The 16,540-nt window shown below is 46.2% G+C and overlaps 1 protein-coding gene and 1 pseudogene across 1 annotated transcript in view; one reads left to right on the top strand and one right to left on the bottom strand.

Moving 5' to 3' along the window:
- Positions 1-16,540, top strand: part of DYSF (dysferlin) — a 203,049-nt gene that overhangs the window by 8,083 nt on the left and 178,426 nt on the right. Inside the window, exons 2-3 of the mRNA XM_025045188.1 lie at positions 2,069-2,124; positions 3,022-3,113. Of these exons, the coding sequence (XP_024900956.1) occupies positions 2,069-2,124; positions 3,022-3,113 (148 nt within the window). The remainder of the gene's footprint in view (positions 1-2,068; positions 2,125-3,021; positions 3,114-16,540) is intronic.
- On the bottom strand, positions 6,098-6,210 carry LOC112478062 (annotated as a pseudogene).

The following is a 16,540-nucleotide window of genomic DNA, read 5'->3' as shown; positions in this document are numbered from 1 at the left end:
TTGGCTCTCTGCCCTCAAGGGCCAAGACGGTGATTTTTTTGTTTTCCAGTTCTCTGACAATCCTCCTTTAAGGCAATATTTTCAAACTTTTTGGACTGTTATAAACAATAGACTTACAGTTTACATCAAGGCATAGTACACACATAAATATACATGTGAAAATATAAAAAATTTCAAGTAATAGTACTTTTCTGATGAAAGGTGTACTTTGATATTTTTTTCACTAGTCTGTTCTGTCATTAAAAAGACGTATTGGTCAACTCACTCAGTTGATGTCATGGCCCTTTAATGGGTCTCAATGAGTAGTTCGAAAAACACCACCCTAGACCCCGTCTGGTCTAGGAGTGTGGGGTAGAGCTGGGTGGGTAGGCCTGGGGAAGCAAGTGAAGAATTTCCATGAGGGGCAGAACAGCCCTCCATGGTAAGTCCATTCCTTCCCACTGTGTCTTTCAGTCTGGAGGAACACCCCATGGCTTTGGCACTATGTCACAGGTGTCTGCTGGGCCCCAATTCTGCAGAGCAATTTAGGGAGAGGGTGCACTCCCCTCCCCCCAACCCCAGCATGAACTGGGAGCATTCCTGTGTCTTTAACTATTGAGTCTGTTAAATTACACACATAAAGCAACATCTCTCAAGGCCAAAATTAATTGCTAAGGACAGGATAGGCCTAAATCCATGATGAGGAACTATTCTCTTAACTGTTTCCTAGTTAGCAGCATGCCTTCCCTTTCCTTGGTGTCTGTAAGTCGTATGATTGTGCTGGGTTAATATTTTATTTCTTCTTGTTCCTCTTTGGGGCTGTAGTGCCCATTAGTGACTTCTCCCTTAATGTCATTCAGAGGGTCCCAGAGTTGGCTCTTCTAATCAGGACTTAGTGAAATCTCGTTGAGGGCCTTTGTTCTCCTCACCTTCAGGGAAAGCAGGAAGTGAAAAATGTTTCAGACACTTTACATAGGGCTTGGCACACAGACACAACTCAATAAATACTAACCAGGAGCACCAGGGAATGCCCCCAAGTAGACGACTAAGAGAGGCTGCAGATGGAATTTTCCGTTACTCCCGTAGATCATAGGAAGTTGATAGGGGCGAGGAAGTAGATACTTAGATAGTATCTCATGTCCCTTTAAATCCTCATAAAATAGACACTCTTACTGTTATCAATTTACTGCTGAGGGAGCTAAGGCCTAGAGAGGTTATAAGCCCTACCCAAGGTTACACAGTAGTGGCTGTTATTTGAATGACTCCAAAGCCACATGTCTCCCGCCTGCTGGAGTCACACCAACAGAGCCCACAGGGAGATTCAGAGTGGGTCGGCCAAGGCAGACCTGGACCAACTTTGAGGGTTTAACTGGGGCCCTTCCCAGGACACCCCACCCCTACTGTGCCTCCTTTCATTCCCGTTGTCCATTGACACACAGCCATACTGTCAATGCAGGTTTATGGTGTTCTCTGAGAACAGTGAGTCTGTCCTCTGGTAAGGAAGTGAACTTACAGATAACTTGGGGGAAAAACAAGGTCCCTTTCATTTAGCACCCAATTACTAGGTACCTCATTATATACTAAGGTTACTAACATGGTAAGGCATGGTGTCTGCCCTCTGAAGCTCACAGTCCGTTTAGGAATTATTTAAAAGTATACAATTATATGATTTATATGATTTCATATAAATGGAATCATATAAGATGTGGAGGTAGATGTCTTTAAAAAGAAAAATGGAATGTTTTCTTGAAGATCATTTATTCTTAGAATCAAAATTTATAATTAAAAAACTTTATTCAGAAAGTCATGAATAACAAACTTATTACAAAGAGTTGGCCTGGGTATTTAACTCCAAAAAACCTTTCTGTTGGGGCTACTGTTTCTTCATCCCAGAGCTGAGAGAGAGAAATTGTGTGGTTGGTGTTGGGCATTCATGCAGATTGGCGGGGTTCTCAGGGGATCCACTGGTTTTGTCTTGGGGTGTCCTTTGGCAGGTAAGCTACAGTGTGGAGCTGAGAAGCTGACCCTACCTGGGTGGGAGGTGCAGGGGGTGGGATAGTCTCTCACTTTCTCTTTGTGTCTCCCATAGGGGTGAAGAAAAGAACCAAAGTCATCAAGAACAGTGTGAACCCCGTGTGGAATGAGGTATGTGAGTTTGTCACCCTCCCTCCTTTCCTCACTCTCTGCTGCCACAGACTCTGGGGATGAGTGAAGGGGCTTGTGCAGGAAAGGGGCCTTCTCAGTGGTATTGTCCAAGAGGGGAGGGGCTGGTGGTCCTGTGTGCCAGCTAAATTCTCCAGGTGCTAGGAACCTGGGAGGATGGTTGGTAGCCTGGCCTGCCAGGTAAATAGAGGTATCTCACTTGTGATGTGGGTGTGGCATGGGAAAGCGTAAGTGTCTTTTGTCTCTTTTTTGTTCCAGCTCTGGTCAGCCAGATAGAGGGTGTTTAGGGGTTCTCCCTGCCCACGGACCACCTCTTTCCCACAGCTCTCCCTGATTAACTAGGTTTTCCTCTGGCTCCTGCTGGCCTCTGCTCCCCCAACCAGATCCCTGTATATGGCTCCTAGGTGATCCTTGAGAAACCCTGGATGCCCTGTGTGGATGGGGTTGGGATGTACGGGGAGGCCTTTGCTCTGAGGAGGGTCCTAGGACCTCTGAATGGAACTCCCCAATGTGGCACTAACTCATGCTGCCCACCAGGGATGAGCACACTGATCTTGGTCCTCAAAGACCCTGCAGGTTCACCTGGCAATTTTCCCAGCTGTGCTCCTGGCCTGCCTTCCTGGTGATTGGTGGAATTGAATTGGGGACCATGGGAACCTAGCTTCCTTCTCTCTTCTGCTGACTTCAGCTCTCACTGTCACTTCTGAAGCTCTGGCACCCAGCCATTCATGTATTTATTTATTTACTCATCCATCCTTCTATCCATCAACATCATTCAGGGATGCCTGCTCAGTGCCCTGGGGGGACCAGAGTGAGCCAGACACAGTCTCTTCTCCTAGAGGGTCACAGATTAAGATGTCTTTTCTCCTTTTCTTCCAGGGCTTTGAGTGGGACCTCAAGGGCATCCCTCTGGACCAGAGCTCAGAGCTCCATGTGGTGGTCAAAGACCATGAGACGATGGGGAGGAACAGGTGAGGCATGTGAGGAGTCTCTGTCCTTCATGTATAAGTAGGGTTGTGGTTGACATGTACTCCAGAATTGGGGCTCTGAAGAGCTGATGTTTCAACTCAGCATTTGCTGAAGACCTGACTCTCATGGGCCTGGCCTAGTGGTGGATGTTGGGGAGGGGGCCAGCTATATCCTCAGAAACTCAGCCATGGCTCAATCTGAGAGCTGCCCAGGCTGCGTGGAAGGAAGATGGGCTATAATCAGGTGTATGTGTTTGCACAGACAGTCCGTGCCCCAGGGAGCAGGGAGGAGAAGGCTCCCTGTGTCCTTGCTCCAGCCCAGGGTTGCCTGGGCATGGCCCTCTCCCCGCCCCATCCAGACTGGTGAGGGCAGAGGCACACTGCAGGAGGCAGGCAGGCAAAGCAAAGCTGCCGCTGGCAGGAAGCTCTCAGGGAAGACTTCATAGAAGAGGTAGGACTTGAGATAAGATTTGTGGTTTAGAAGTTGGAAGAGTATTAACGGTTCCTACTGACTGCACACCTTCCTGTGGCAGTATTTTCTGTTATTTCATGTATGTAGTGGGGAGGGTTTCCAGGGAATAGCAGGAGCAAAGTTGTGGTGGTAAAACAGGCCCTCTAGGCAGGCCGTGGGTCCTTTCTCCTATCACCGAGCTTCTGGGCCTTGTATGTGCTAGCAGTAGGGTGGAGGCTGGGCAGGACCAACTGAACGTGCAGATTGATGGCCCTGTTCGTTGTGGGATGGGGTGGCCTAGGAGACGCAGCCTGTGAGGCCGCACAGCCTTGAATTCAGCAGTCCCTGCCTGGCACGATGGGCATCTGTGTTAGGTGCTGGCAGGGGTGGGTTCATGCCCTTGGTGCCATTTACTGAGGTCTGGGCCCCAGGATCAGGCATGATGGGCTTGCTGTTTTGTGATCTGTTCATAGGGGAGCCTTTGTTTGGGAACTGGGTCAGCTGACATGGGATATACCTGGTTGAGTTGTCCTAGAGTGGGAGAGGAGAGAGAGGGGAGGGGAGAGGATTCAGAGACCTGGGGAAGGCCAATGACGGTCTCAGGCTGCAAAATACCTGGAAAGTTTGAAATCTTAAAAAGCTTGGAAGAGAAGCCCAGCTGCCACTGTCTCTGGTTCTGCTGGCCATGCGTGCAGGGTGAGGTATGTGTGGGGCGTGTTGGACACTTTCACTGGGCCCTCCGAAGGTGGGACTACAAGATGTAGGGGTCCAGCCTAGATCTCAGTAGCCCCTGCCTGCATGGGGGGCAGGGGCTAGAATCAGTTCACACTAAGCCACTCCAGTACAGACAAATGTTTTGCAGAAAACATGACAGCCTCTAACAAGCATGAAAGTGGATCTGCTGGTTAGGAAGGGAGTGACTCTGAGTACTGGGCGGTTCTGGAGGGCTTCCTGGAGGAAGGCTATGCAGACTGACTCAGAAGCCGGGGTGGGCTTAGAGAGGTGAGGAAGGGAGGGCATTCCAGTGTTTAAGTAAGGAGGGCAGCCTGGCTAAGACCTTGCAGGTGGGCCTAGGTAACATGACATGTGAGCCCAGGGAGAAGGGAGCAGTGGGGCCCGATTGGGAGGGGCCTCCGATACCAGACTGAGGATAGTATTAGCAAAACCACAACAGCTGACGTTTACTCAGAGCTTAGCCAACTGTGCTGAGTCTTCATATGCGAGATCTTTTTAAATCAGTTATGTACTACTGTTATAACTGTCATCGTTACAGATGGGGAAACTGAGGCTCTGAGAGGTTGGTTGAGTTCCTCAAAGGCGAATGATGGCAGAGTCGTGACTGCAGGGCAAGTCTACAACATGCTCATAATCACTGAGCCCCCTGTACCTCTCAGAGGCTCCTGGCAGCCCCACAATGGGGCTGGGCCCTTCTGGAGAGTTCAGTTCCCTCATGATGCTGGAGTGGAGAGAGCTTAGCGAGGCAAAAGCGGGACAGTCTGTTTACTGCAAGGCATGCAGAGGAAATGCATGTTTCATTTTCATCGTCAGATTCAGCATTTTACAGGCCCTGTGGGGAGATTTCTAAGACCATGAAGGAAACATAGGAGCAGGGGCTGTGAACATATTTTTGATGAATTCAAGGGCCAGGCTGGCCCTCAGGGTGATGCCAGCCAGACCAGTGCCTCACATGGGCTGTCCTGGCCCTGTGGGTCAGAAGTCACACCAGGGACCAAGCTGCATTTCGCTTTGGGGCCCTCATGTTGGCCCCTGTGGGTATCCTCCAGCTCCTGGAAGGAAGCCAGCTCTCTGAAAACTAGTTTCTACATGACCAGTTCACTGAAGGGCCAGTGTGCTAGAAATCAGTTCTTCAAATACCAATTTGCAGAAGACCTAATTCACAAAACTTCCCAATTTACCAGAAACTTCTTTCTGATAACCATTTGAATATAATTTTTGAGTTTTTCAAACATTTATCTCAATTTTGCATTCTAGCAATTACAAATTAAATATTAATTAAACCAAATTTAAATTTCAACTGATCACAAATATCTGAAGAGTTTCAGAGATTGCCCAAACAACACTGTCATGTGTGGAAACAGAAGAATTCTGGCTTCGTTGAAGGAGCTGACGGGGTACGCAGCCCCCATAGCGGTGTGTGTGCATGTTGGATGCACGGGGGCGGGCCTGCTGCAGTGGGGACAGGCGGGATCCTTGTGAGATAGTTCCATAACACCCCCACGCTTAGACCTCACAGTGTTTTCACCCTACGCGTGAAATGTGAGAAAAGAATCCGAGATGAAAAATTCTAAAGCCGTAAAAGAAACATACCAGGAAGTGACAAGATTAACCCTATGACATATTACATTTTGAAAGAGAAAAGGGAAAAATTTCAGTGAACTCAGTTCAATGAACATTTTATTTTATTTTATTTTTATTTTTATTTTTATTTTTATTTTTTTAGGTGAGGCAACCCTTGGTTGACCTCACAGATTGCAAGGACCTTGTCGGCTTACAATTTTTTATTTTTTATTTTTTACGCCTATAGCACCTGGTCTTCCTAGGTACTTCCAAGTACTAACCAGGCCCGACCCTGCTTAGCTTTCAAGATCAGACGGGATCGGGCTTGTTCAGGGTGGCATGGCCGTAGACACAATAAACATTTTAAACAGAACATCTACTCTCTGCCCTTCGGTTGCCATTGTCTGGTCAGGAAGCAAACAGGGAAATAGCAGGCGTGACAGTGATTTGATGGCATCTGACTATCCTCAGGGTTTTGGTGAGGTCCCACGGCACGGGGTCATCATGCAGCCACCTGGGAGCCTGGGCGTGTGTCCTGTGAGCTCATGAATGCTCCTCCTGGGGCCTTCTTCCAAGCAGGTGGCAGGGCCCTCCACGTTGTTAACTCCTGTATTCTCCTCCATGTGACCTCCCCTCCCTCTTCCTAACCCCCCTCCTCTGCCTTCACCTGTTTCTGGAGTTCCCCTCAGTGCCTCCATCATTCTTCACACCCTCTTACTCTGGACCTCTGTCCTGAAGTCTCTCTCCTTGCTTCTTTTCCATCTTTACCTCCCTCTCCTTTTATTCTTTCTCTCTACTGACTCCCCTCCACCTCTGCCCTCCTCCCATTCCCTATGGCTTCCGGGGCATTTGGCACTTATGTGTTTCCTCTGATAACCGATGGCAGTTTTGGGGTGACCTCCTTATACCAGACTGGTCTGCTGGCCTGGAGTGGGATCTTGGGAAGCCTCAGTGGGATCTTGGGAGGGAAACCTTGGGCTGAGAACTGCCTCCTGGCTGCTCAGCACCCCACCCACCCTGAGCCTGAGGGATTCCAGAGCCAACTGCAGGGGCGAGTAAACTTTGTGTTGATAAAATCAGGTTTGAAATGTACTTAAAAGGAAACTCCACTTCTATGGATGGGAGACAATAAGACAAACTGGACTCTTGTCCCAGGCTGCATTGGACAACTAACTTCCTGTTTACTCTGGGCCTCTCAGAGAGATGCTGGAGGGGAGGGGTAACCCTGATCCCTGACCAGCTGTTTTGACCCAGAGGTTTTTAATCCAGGCTACACCATAGCATCAACGGTAACTTTTATCAGTTATGTCTGGCCCCACTTGGAGGTTCTGATTTAATCGGTTGGGGGCAGGGCCTGTGCATCATTTCAGATTTCCAGGTATTAGATATTTCTACTGTGCAGCCTGGGGTGAGATCACTCATCTCGACTCTAGTCCAGTACTGCCCAATAGAACTTTCTGAGACGATAGAACCGTTCTGTGTTGGCTGGTATAACTGAGGAGCCGAATCTTAAATTTTATTTAATTTTAATTAATTTAACTTTAAATAGCTCATGTTCAGAGTGGCTCTGTGTTGGACAGTGCAGCTCCAGCTTTTCAGAACAGTGTTCCAACCCTGACTGTGTATTAGAATGACCTAAGAGCTTTAAAAGAGGTCAGTGTCTGGGCTCCACAGCAAATTGATTAAAGGAGAGGCTGGAGTAGGGTGCAGGCATGAACACTTCTTGAAACTGCCCAAGGGAGGCCAGAGTACACCCACTGCCTTAGAGCAATGCTGGCACTTCTGCAAGAAATTGCTCTCAATTTTTTTCATGGATTAGCTAAGAGATCAATATAATCTGTCCCTGGTAATACTTTATATATGCAATTATCGGTGGAAATGATCACTATACAAATCATGGCTAAAACTGTGCATGGTAAAATTGTTAAGGAAATGTAAAACTGACTCAAGAATCCTGTTGGTAACTGTAAACATTGACCTGGGAAAATTAGAAATAATTCCATAAAAGAAGACTCAAAATGGAAAGGGACTATATTTAGTAAAACTTGATATGAACCAAAAATTTATATATATTTTTGAGCCAAACCTGTGTTGGGAAATTTAAACAGAAAATAATTTTTTCCAGTGACAATGATTTTGGTAAAATAAAAATGAAGATGAATAGAAAGTGAAACAGTTTAATTGCACTGTATAGAAAATGTATAAACAAATTAAATGGCCTTAAATTTAATTTGTTTTGGAAAATGCCTTTCCAGTGGAAATTAATTAATGTAAGTGTACTTTTTACTCAAATGTTCAGTGAATAGAAACATGAAAGCAAAAGTCTCCACAGGGTCAAAACATTCACCGGTCAGGATCGAAGTGATGCTCACCTTGACTGAAGCAACCCTCTGGCCCAGGCCTAGCTGGGCCCAGGATACGGTGGCCAAATTCAACAAAGAAACATAGAAGACATCCAGTTAAGTTTGAATGGCCCCCAAAATTTCATGGGACATACTTATATTAAGAAATTGTTCATTGTTTATCTGGAATATAACCTTAACAGGGAATCCTGTATCTGATCTGGGAACTCTACCCCAGGGTGACTCTGCACACCCAGCAGTGTCGAAGGAGCCCTAGATTTACATCAAGAACAGTTATAAGGTGCTTACTGCCTTCGAAGAAGCTTTCCTTTAGGTGCTTACAACAGCGTGTTCTTTGGAATAGTGTGAGCCACTCACAACATCTTAGCGACTTGGTTGTACTCTACAGTGGGGCATTGAGGGGTCTCTCACCTACACACAGAGCCTTGCCTGCCTCACCCTTCCCATGGTCTGCGTAATCAGTCATGGGCGCCTGCACTGGCAGCTTGGCAGCTGCTTCTCCTTCCTCCTTCAGCTGCCCCTACACAGGACTGGATGAGCTGGTCCAGTGGAATGAGTGTGGACTTTGGGAAGAGCTAGGGTCTAGTTTCAACAGCTGTGTGGCCTCAGGCAGGTCACCTAAGTTCCTTGAGCCTGTTTCTTCCTTCTTAGGGAGTATTTTACCAAAAGCGAAAGCACATCTAAGGGACCTGCCATAAAGGGAAGCTGCATAAACAGTGGTTCCTTTTAACACGTTCCTTTTGACACATTCCATTTTCCTTTTCTCTTTTGTGCTGCCCTCTTGCTGACCCCAGTTGCTTCAAGTCCCACTGATCTAGCCTGTTCCCATCAAAGGCTGCTCTCAGCCAGCTGTTTTGAAAAAGAACTAATTCATACTGAAGTGTTGGTGGCAGCCTATGTCTTAGCGTTTTGCTCCTCTTAGGGATGCTGCTTTATATGCCAGACTCTGCTTAGGCTAACAAGGACATGCTAATGGCAAACTTCAGGTATAACAGGCTATGAGGAGATATTTTGGGAATGGTGGGTCTTCCTGACAGAGATGACTATCTCCTGTAGAACTGTCTCTGATCTTGGAGTAGGCCTTGATGCCCCCAGGGTGGAGGTGGGGGTGTCTTGGTGCCACCTGGGACAATGGACTTAATCTACTAGGAAACTATAGATGTTTTCAAGAAGGAGTTGAACATGGATTTTGGTCCTCTTCACAAGAGACCCCCAAGCAAGAATGCCTGGGAGAGGGCAGAGGTGCCAGGGGAAGAGGATCTGGGCTGGCCAGTCACTGCCTGTCACTCACACCTGCTGTGTGTCGCCGTGGTCAAGGGGGACCATCCTGGCAGGAGGAAGTGATCTCAGTTTCCCAGGCTGTCCATCAGAACTGAGCAGGGCAGGGGTGGTGGCATGAGAATCAAGGTCAAAATCTTTCTCTCAGGGACCCCACTCAGTAGTGACTTGGACTTCTCTGAACCTCTGTTTCCTCATCAGGACAGTGGCAGTAACAGTACCTACAATGCAAGGTGTGAAGTTTAAATGAGATAATGCATGGGTATCAAATGCCACTTTGTGCTTGGTATATTGAAGGTGTTTAGTATGTGGAGGCTCTTGGTAGTAGTAGGATCCATATAGATGCACACGCATAGACCACACCTACATGTGAACATTACACTACAGCATGCCCCACGTGGACACATGGCTGTACCCAGGTGTGCACCAACATGTTGCATACATACACACACATTCTTTTATTTAAAAAATTCCTACAAAAGTATAAAAATTATAAGCATTTTTTATAAGCAGAAATAAGCTCCATTCTTAAAAAGTTACAAAAGAAAAAGTCTAAGTTCTTCCACCCTTCCCATCCACTCCTCCCTTCCTCCCAGTGGACAGTTCGGTACACATCCCTCTTGACTTTTCCTTAGCACATGCAAGCAGCTGTTTACATACATGTGTATACATTTACTTACACAAAAAGGGAACTATGCTCTACAAACACCTTGCTCGTTGTCACTTCGTCATGGACGCTTTCCCAGGTCAGTGTGTACTGATCAGCCCATTTTAAATGCTTGTGTGTTATTCCAGGATGTGGGAGCACCATGCTTTATCCCACTGCAGTACCCTTATTGGCGGTTATGTACTTTCTTTCCAGTTTCTTGCTCTCAAATGATTATCCAGTGAACATCTTTATCCAAATGTTTCTATGTCCTTATATGATTTTTCTTTGGGATAGGTCCTTAGAAGTGAGATTACTGAGTCAAAGGGTAGGAACATAGGACATTTTCATAGATTCTACCAGATTACTTTCCAAATGTCTTAATTTATGTCTACCAACAGTGTAAAAAAGTATCCGTCAAATTTTATTTTTGCTAGTGCCATAGGAAAAAATAATGCTATCTTATAATTTATGTCTTTGACTACTCGTCAAGTTGAGCATTTTTCATGTGTTTCCTGCCTATTTGTATTTCTTCTGCCAGTTACCTGTCCTTAAATTTTGAGTTGCTCATTTTTTCTTAGTAATTCATAGTAGTTTGTATATTTAACCCTCAGTCTGTTTTATGTATGGAGGGATGTCCAGAGAAGGGACATTTGTCAGTTCCTCTGTCACAGTGTCATTCCACACAGGAACGGACATTCACCCAGATGTGTGTACACTTAGACAATTAAAAAGGCAGAGAGGCGGTTCGCTGTTGCTAAAAGGTGGGGAAAATAGGCCTAAGTTTGGCCTCTGGGTTTCAGCATGTCGGTTGGTAGCCCCCCGCCCCCACCTCCATTTCTGGAATCCTTGGGAGGCTTTTTTGGGCAAGAATATTTACAGTTCACCGTCTCATTGTTCTCAGCATGCTCAGAAGCACTGATCATATCCTTATTTTCCAGGAATTTTTATATTTTGTCCTGGATTCTATCCAGGACATCCCCAGGTTTCAGAATAGTTTTTCTTTTGTTTTTCTCTAGATGGAAGTGGGAAACTATTTAGAGTTACCTTTGAGCAGACCCCGGGGAAATCAGATATTGGCCAGAACGCAGCCAGAGGGCAGGCGGACTCTGGGGGCGGGAATGTCTGGCTACCTCTCATTTCCTACCCCACATAGCCCACATGCAGTGCCAAGGGCTGGAAGGCTCACGGCGTCTCCTCACCCGGGTCCTTAAACTTCTCCTGAGCATGCGCGTGTGTGCGCGCGGCCAAGTGCGTGTGCATGTGTGTCCGGTTAGGACAAGGGCTCGCTGACTTTCCTGTCACGCCTAACACATTGAATCTAAGGAGAGGAAGGTGCATGACCCTCAGGATTGGCTACTCTGCATAATTTCAGTGGGCTCTGGCATGTAGGGGCTGTCTGGAGTTGTGCAGTACCTGGCCTTGAGGTGATCAGGGCAGGAGATAGAGCCCTGGGGAGTGGGAGTCCACAGAGGAGGTGGTGGGGGAGTGGGCTCTGGGTTGGCTGGTTTGCATATGAAAGGTGCTTACAGGTGTGTCTTTTACTATCTCTAGGAATTGGCCAGCCCTGGGAGGGGCGGTCCCTCTGGAAGGTCAGCAAGGCCCCTGATGTTAAACATCAAAATACAGAAAATAATGATTAATACCTTTTATTCGATTTTTTTGAATTTTATTTTTTTAAAAGGTTGAACCAGATCAAATGTATAGTCTGGGCTTCCTTCTTCATGGGTGAAGCAAACCGAGGACCTTTTTGTTTCTTTCGTGTTGCACTCCTGGGGTTCTGAGGTATCTTAGCAAGTCCAGCATGGGGTACAAGGTGAAGCCTTTGGAATCAGGCTCTGCCTTGTTATCTGTGTGAAATCAGGTAAGTCAAATGCCTTTCCAAGTCCAATTTTCTCATTTGTAACAGTACCTACCCCACAGGGCTAGCGTCAGTTTAGACGAGCTAGTGTGTGTAAAGCGCTTGGCTCTGTATCCAGTACACACTCTGTAGGAGGGAAGCTGTCATTAGAAGCAAGTTCCATGAGGGCAAGGACTGTTGTTTCGTTGGCCATGTTAATTAAGTATTTCTTGGATGAATAAATTGTGAGATTTTAAAAGAGTTTTATGTTCTATTTTTAAATTTAATTTTTGTGTTGGCAAAACATTTAATCCTCTATTACAAAAATAGAAACTATAAGGAAAAAAATGGCAGTGAAAATTCTCTGTCATCTGTGTCCCTCATCTGCCCAGTTCCCACTCTTCTCCCATAGGGTAACCACTGTTCTTGGTTTCTTATCTATCATTCCAGAATTCTTATATTATTGCTTAATCACCAAAATGGATTCTGACATCCTTCTTTTTTACACAATAGGTAGCACAATCTTTTTAAATAAATTTTTTGTATTGTGGTAAAATATACATAACAATTACCATCGTAACTACTTTAAGCTTATATAGTTCAGTGGTATTAAATACATTCTCATTGTTGTGCACCCATCACCACCACCCATCCCCATAACTCTTTTCATCTATAAAACTGAAACTCTATACCCATAAAACAATAACGCCCCATTCTTCCCTTCCCTCAGCCTTTGGCAACCACCATTAGACTTTCTGTCCATGCTTTTGATTGCTCTAAGTATAGGTAGCATATTATATATATACCCTTTTGCACTTTATTTTTTTAACTTAGCAATGTATCTTGAAGATTTTCTATATGAAAGTCTGTGACGTACTTCTCATTATTTTCATAGGTGTATGCATAGTATTCCCCTGCATGGCTGTGCTTTAGTTACCCCTCTTCCATGGTGGATATTTGGGTTGCCTCCCATGTTTTGTTCTTATACACGATGATGTAAAATGCCCAGTGTTTTAAATTGTTTAGATTTCTTTGTGCTTCATTAAAATAAATTTGGCCACCTTGATTCACACCCTCACACTTAAGGCTCAGATTTGGGGCCACTAGCCCATAGCGCTTCTCCCAGCTCCGACAGGACGATAGCCCTTCTTTTTCCATGGAGGGAAAATGTGTGCCCTGTCAATGTGGAAACCGCTTTGGCCTCTCCCTCCCTCCCTCATGCCCATTCCTGACCTGTCTGTCTGTCTTTGGGATGGCAGCAGCTCTTTCAGCCCCTACGCTTCTTTTGCCCCCACATTCCAGCGGGATGAGTGGGTCTGGGGAAGCTGGGAGCGCAGTGGCATTTTTCTGTGAGTAGGCTGCAGAGGGTGGGGCCAAGGCCCACACTGGGCTTCTTCCTGACCTGCCAGGCTCTGCACACACCCAGAGCTGGCTACCAGGCTGCCTGTGCAGGACCCCCAGCCCCATCCCTGCCTCATCTGACCCCTTCTGAAACTTGTCTGCCACGCTTCACCACTGGTCGGTGCCTACTGAGAATGGGGCGTCCCTGATGCAGATGGCCCCTGAGCCCTAGGGTGTGTGTCTCAGTCTTGATCTCTGGATTGGGTGGGACTCCTCAAGGGTCTGGGAACTTCCAGGGGTGAGGCCCCCAGAATGAAACCACGGCTCCTCCATCCCCTGTGAAACGAATGAAGAGTGGCCATCAGGGTTCTCCGTGATCAAACCTCAGACCCCTGCCACCAACCAGGGAGCGCCGCCTCCCAGAGCATCTCTATGCTGCCCACTCAGGGGCAGCCTGCTCCTTAGGCTTTGGGACAGGCAGCTTGCCTCCAGCCCTTCCTTCAGGGGAGTGGGAGTTTGTGAAGCCATCCAACTCCCCAGAGGGACTGGCCACAGGGCCTGTGGCAGGGGTGGCAGGTGGGGGCATTTCATAGCCCAGAAAGACAGTTAAGGGAGGAAATAACAAGCGATCCCTCCTGGCTGAGGTGCCTGAGCTGGCAGGGCTGGGGCTGGGGCTTCCTCCTGCATTTCCTCCCATTGTTCCCCACCCTACTTCCCGTAATTCTCCTGGGGGAAGGGGGGCTGGGCGGGCTGGTGCAGGAAAGGGAGGCAGATGGGGCCTGGCTTTGCTCTCGCCCTCTGGCCCCACTGGTGCTCTGGCCTCAGGGTGTAGAACCAAGCCTGTCGCTCCCTCCCCCTCCGCTGCTCTGCCTGGCCTGCCTCCAACTCCCGCAGGTTAACACCTCAGGGGATCAGGGGACCTGAGTTCCAGGGCAGGCTCTGCCAAGAGGAAATTGCTTAGCAAGAGGAAATTGCTTAGCAAGTTCCTCCACTCTGCTGCCTCGGTTTTCCCACAAAGGACAAGGTGACTCCGATCACCAGTGTTGTGTGGATGCATGGGTCACCAACACCCACTGGTCTTTTTGATAATGCCTGGGTCCTGAGGACACTTCAGGCAACAGCCTGGTAATAGGTGCCCTCTTCTCACTGGCCCCAGGACACTCCAGGAGCCCCCAGCTCAGTGAGCTGTGGTACAAATTTGCTCTGTGCTGTGAAAGCATATAAAACAAACCAGTCCAAGTTCTAGAAAATGTAACTCTACTAGCATTGCGAGGGCCCTTAGAACCCCAGAATGAGTATTAGTGCACATCTCTCCCTTTAGGCTTTTCTTTACAGAAATGTTGGAAAAATTGGTCTTGAAAACATATCATGTTTATTGCCTTGCTAGCAAGGAAACCTGCAAGAGGTGACCAAGAGTCTGCTGGTTCTAAGAGGGATGGATATCGAGGGATTGTGATGTCCAGAAGCTTACATAGCGGCTAGTTTATTTATTTATCATGGTAAAATATGCATAACAAAACTTACCAATTTATCTTTTGTTGATTAAAGAACATCTATGCCTACAGGAAAGTTTCATAAGACTTTATCTGAGCCAAATTTTGAGAGCACGACAGAAGCAAAATCTCCACGGACTGAGAAAATGATGTGGAGAATGGCAGTTTTGCAGCTTATTTTATATGTTTAGAGTCAAAGGAGAAAAGAAAGGAAGGTAAATGAAATCCATAAGCGGTAGGTTAAGGAGGCGGGAGAAAGCAAAGTGTGGAAATCCCTAAGATAAGATAAAAAGCAAAGTGGAGAAACACATACTTATTTTACATTGATGGGTACAGGATAGTTAATAGTTAACATTTACAGCACATGGAGCTGATATGCGGGAAACAAATTAAGAGTGAGGGATTCTGCAGTTTCCTGCTCTGGTGCCTGGGGCTGTGTATTTGAGAGGTCTAGAAAATTACTCTGACGTTTGACAGGTATGTTATCTTAGATGCAAGAACAATTGACAGGGCTCACTTAAGGTCAAGAATGACCTTTGCTAAAGAAGCTATAGGCCTTGGACGTGACTACCCGCTATGACTTGCCCAGTTATGAATTTATGATCGGACCAGCCTGTGTGGTTACTTTCGGTTACTGAGCTTGTCAGGCCTGCCATGTAGCTCCCTGAGTTTGTCAGATTTATTACATAGCAACGTTTTCGTTCACAGTGTTTTAAGCATACAGTAAAATAGCATTAAGCACATTGTTGTGCGACCATCAACACCATCCACCACCAGAACTCTTTTGTCACCGCGTACTGAAACTCTGTACCTATTTAATGATAACTCCCCTTCCCTCTTCCCACCCAGTCTTAGATAACCACTATTCTACTGTCTGTCTCTATAAACTTGCTCATTCTAGGTACCTTCTAAGTGGAATCACACAGTATTTGTCCTTTGCATCTGCCTTATTTCACTTAGCATAATATATTCAAGGTTTTTCCATGTTGTAGCAGGTGCTGAAATTTCTCTTCTATTTAAGTTTGAATAATATTCCATTGGATGTATATACCACATTTTACTTATCCATTTATCTGTTGATAGACACTTGGATAGCATTCACCTTTTGGCTATTGTGAATAATGTGCTATGAACATGGGTGTGCAAATATCTATTTGAGTCCCTGATTTCAACTTTTGGGGGTAAATATCCAGAAGTGGAGTTGCTAGAGCATATGATTGTTCTTTTTTTAATTTTTTGAGGACCTGCCATACTCTTTTCCACAGCAACTGCACATTTTTCCATTCCCAACAGCAGAGCACAGGTTTCCAATTTCTCCATATCCTTGCCACCAACATCTGTTATACATCTTTTTAATTATGGGCAGTCTATTGGAGACTGAATTAGACTGGTGGGCGCCAGGAACTGTAGGGAGAGGGTGATGGGGAGTTATTGTTTAATGAGTATAGATGATGAGAAGGGTCTGGAAATGGATCCTAGTGATGGTTGTACAACACTATGAATGTTCTTAATGCCAATGAATTATAAACTTAAGAATTGCTAAATGAAAAATTTTATGTTATGCATATTTTACGATTGGGGGGAAATTTGCATTGTAAATTATTTTTCTCATCAATCTTTTTTTATTATTCCATTTCACTTTCAAAAATGTTAAGTGAAAAAAACAACAAAAATAAAAGAAGTCTTATAGGAGCAGTCCCCAAGAAAGGGTTTGCTTTAC

Source organism: Pteropus alecto, unplaced genomic scaffold (genome assembly GCF_000325575.1).
Source record: "Pteropus alecto unplaced genomic scaffold, ASM32557v1 scaffold131, whole genome shotgun sequence".
Classification (NCBI taxonomy): domain Eukaryota; kingdom Metazoa; phylum Chordata; class Mammalia; order Chiroptera; family Pteropodidae; genus Pteropus; species Pteropus alecto.
This window is presented reverse-complemented; position numbering and strand designations above follow the sequence as displayed.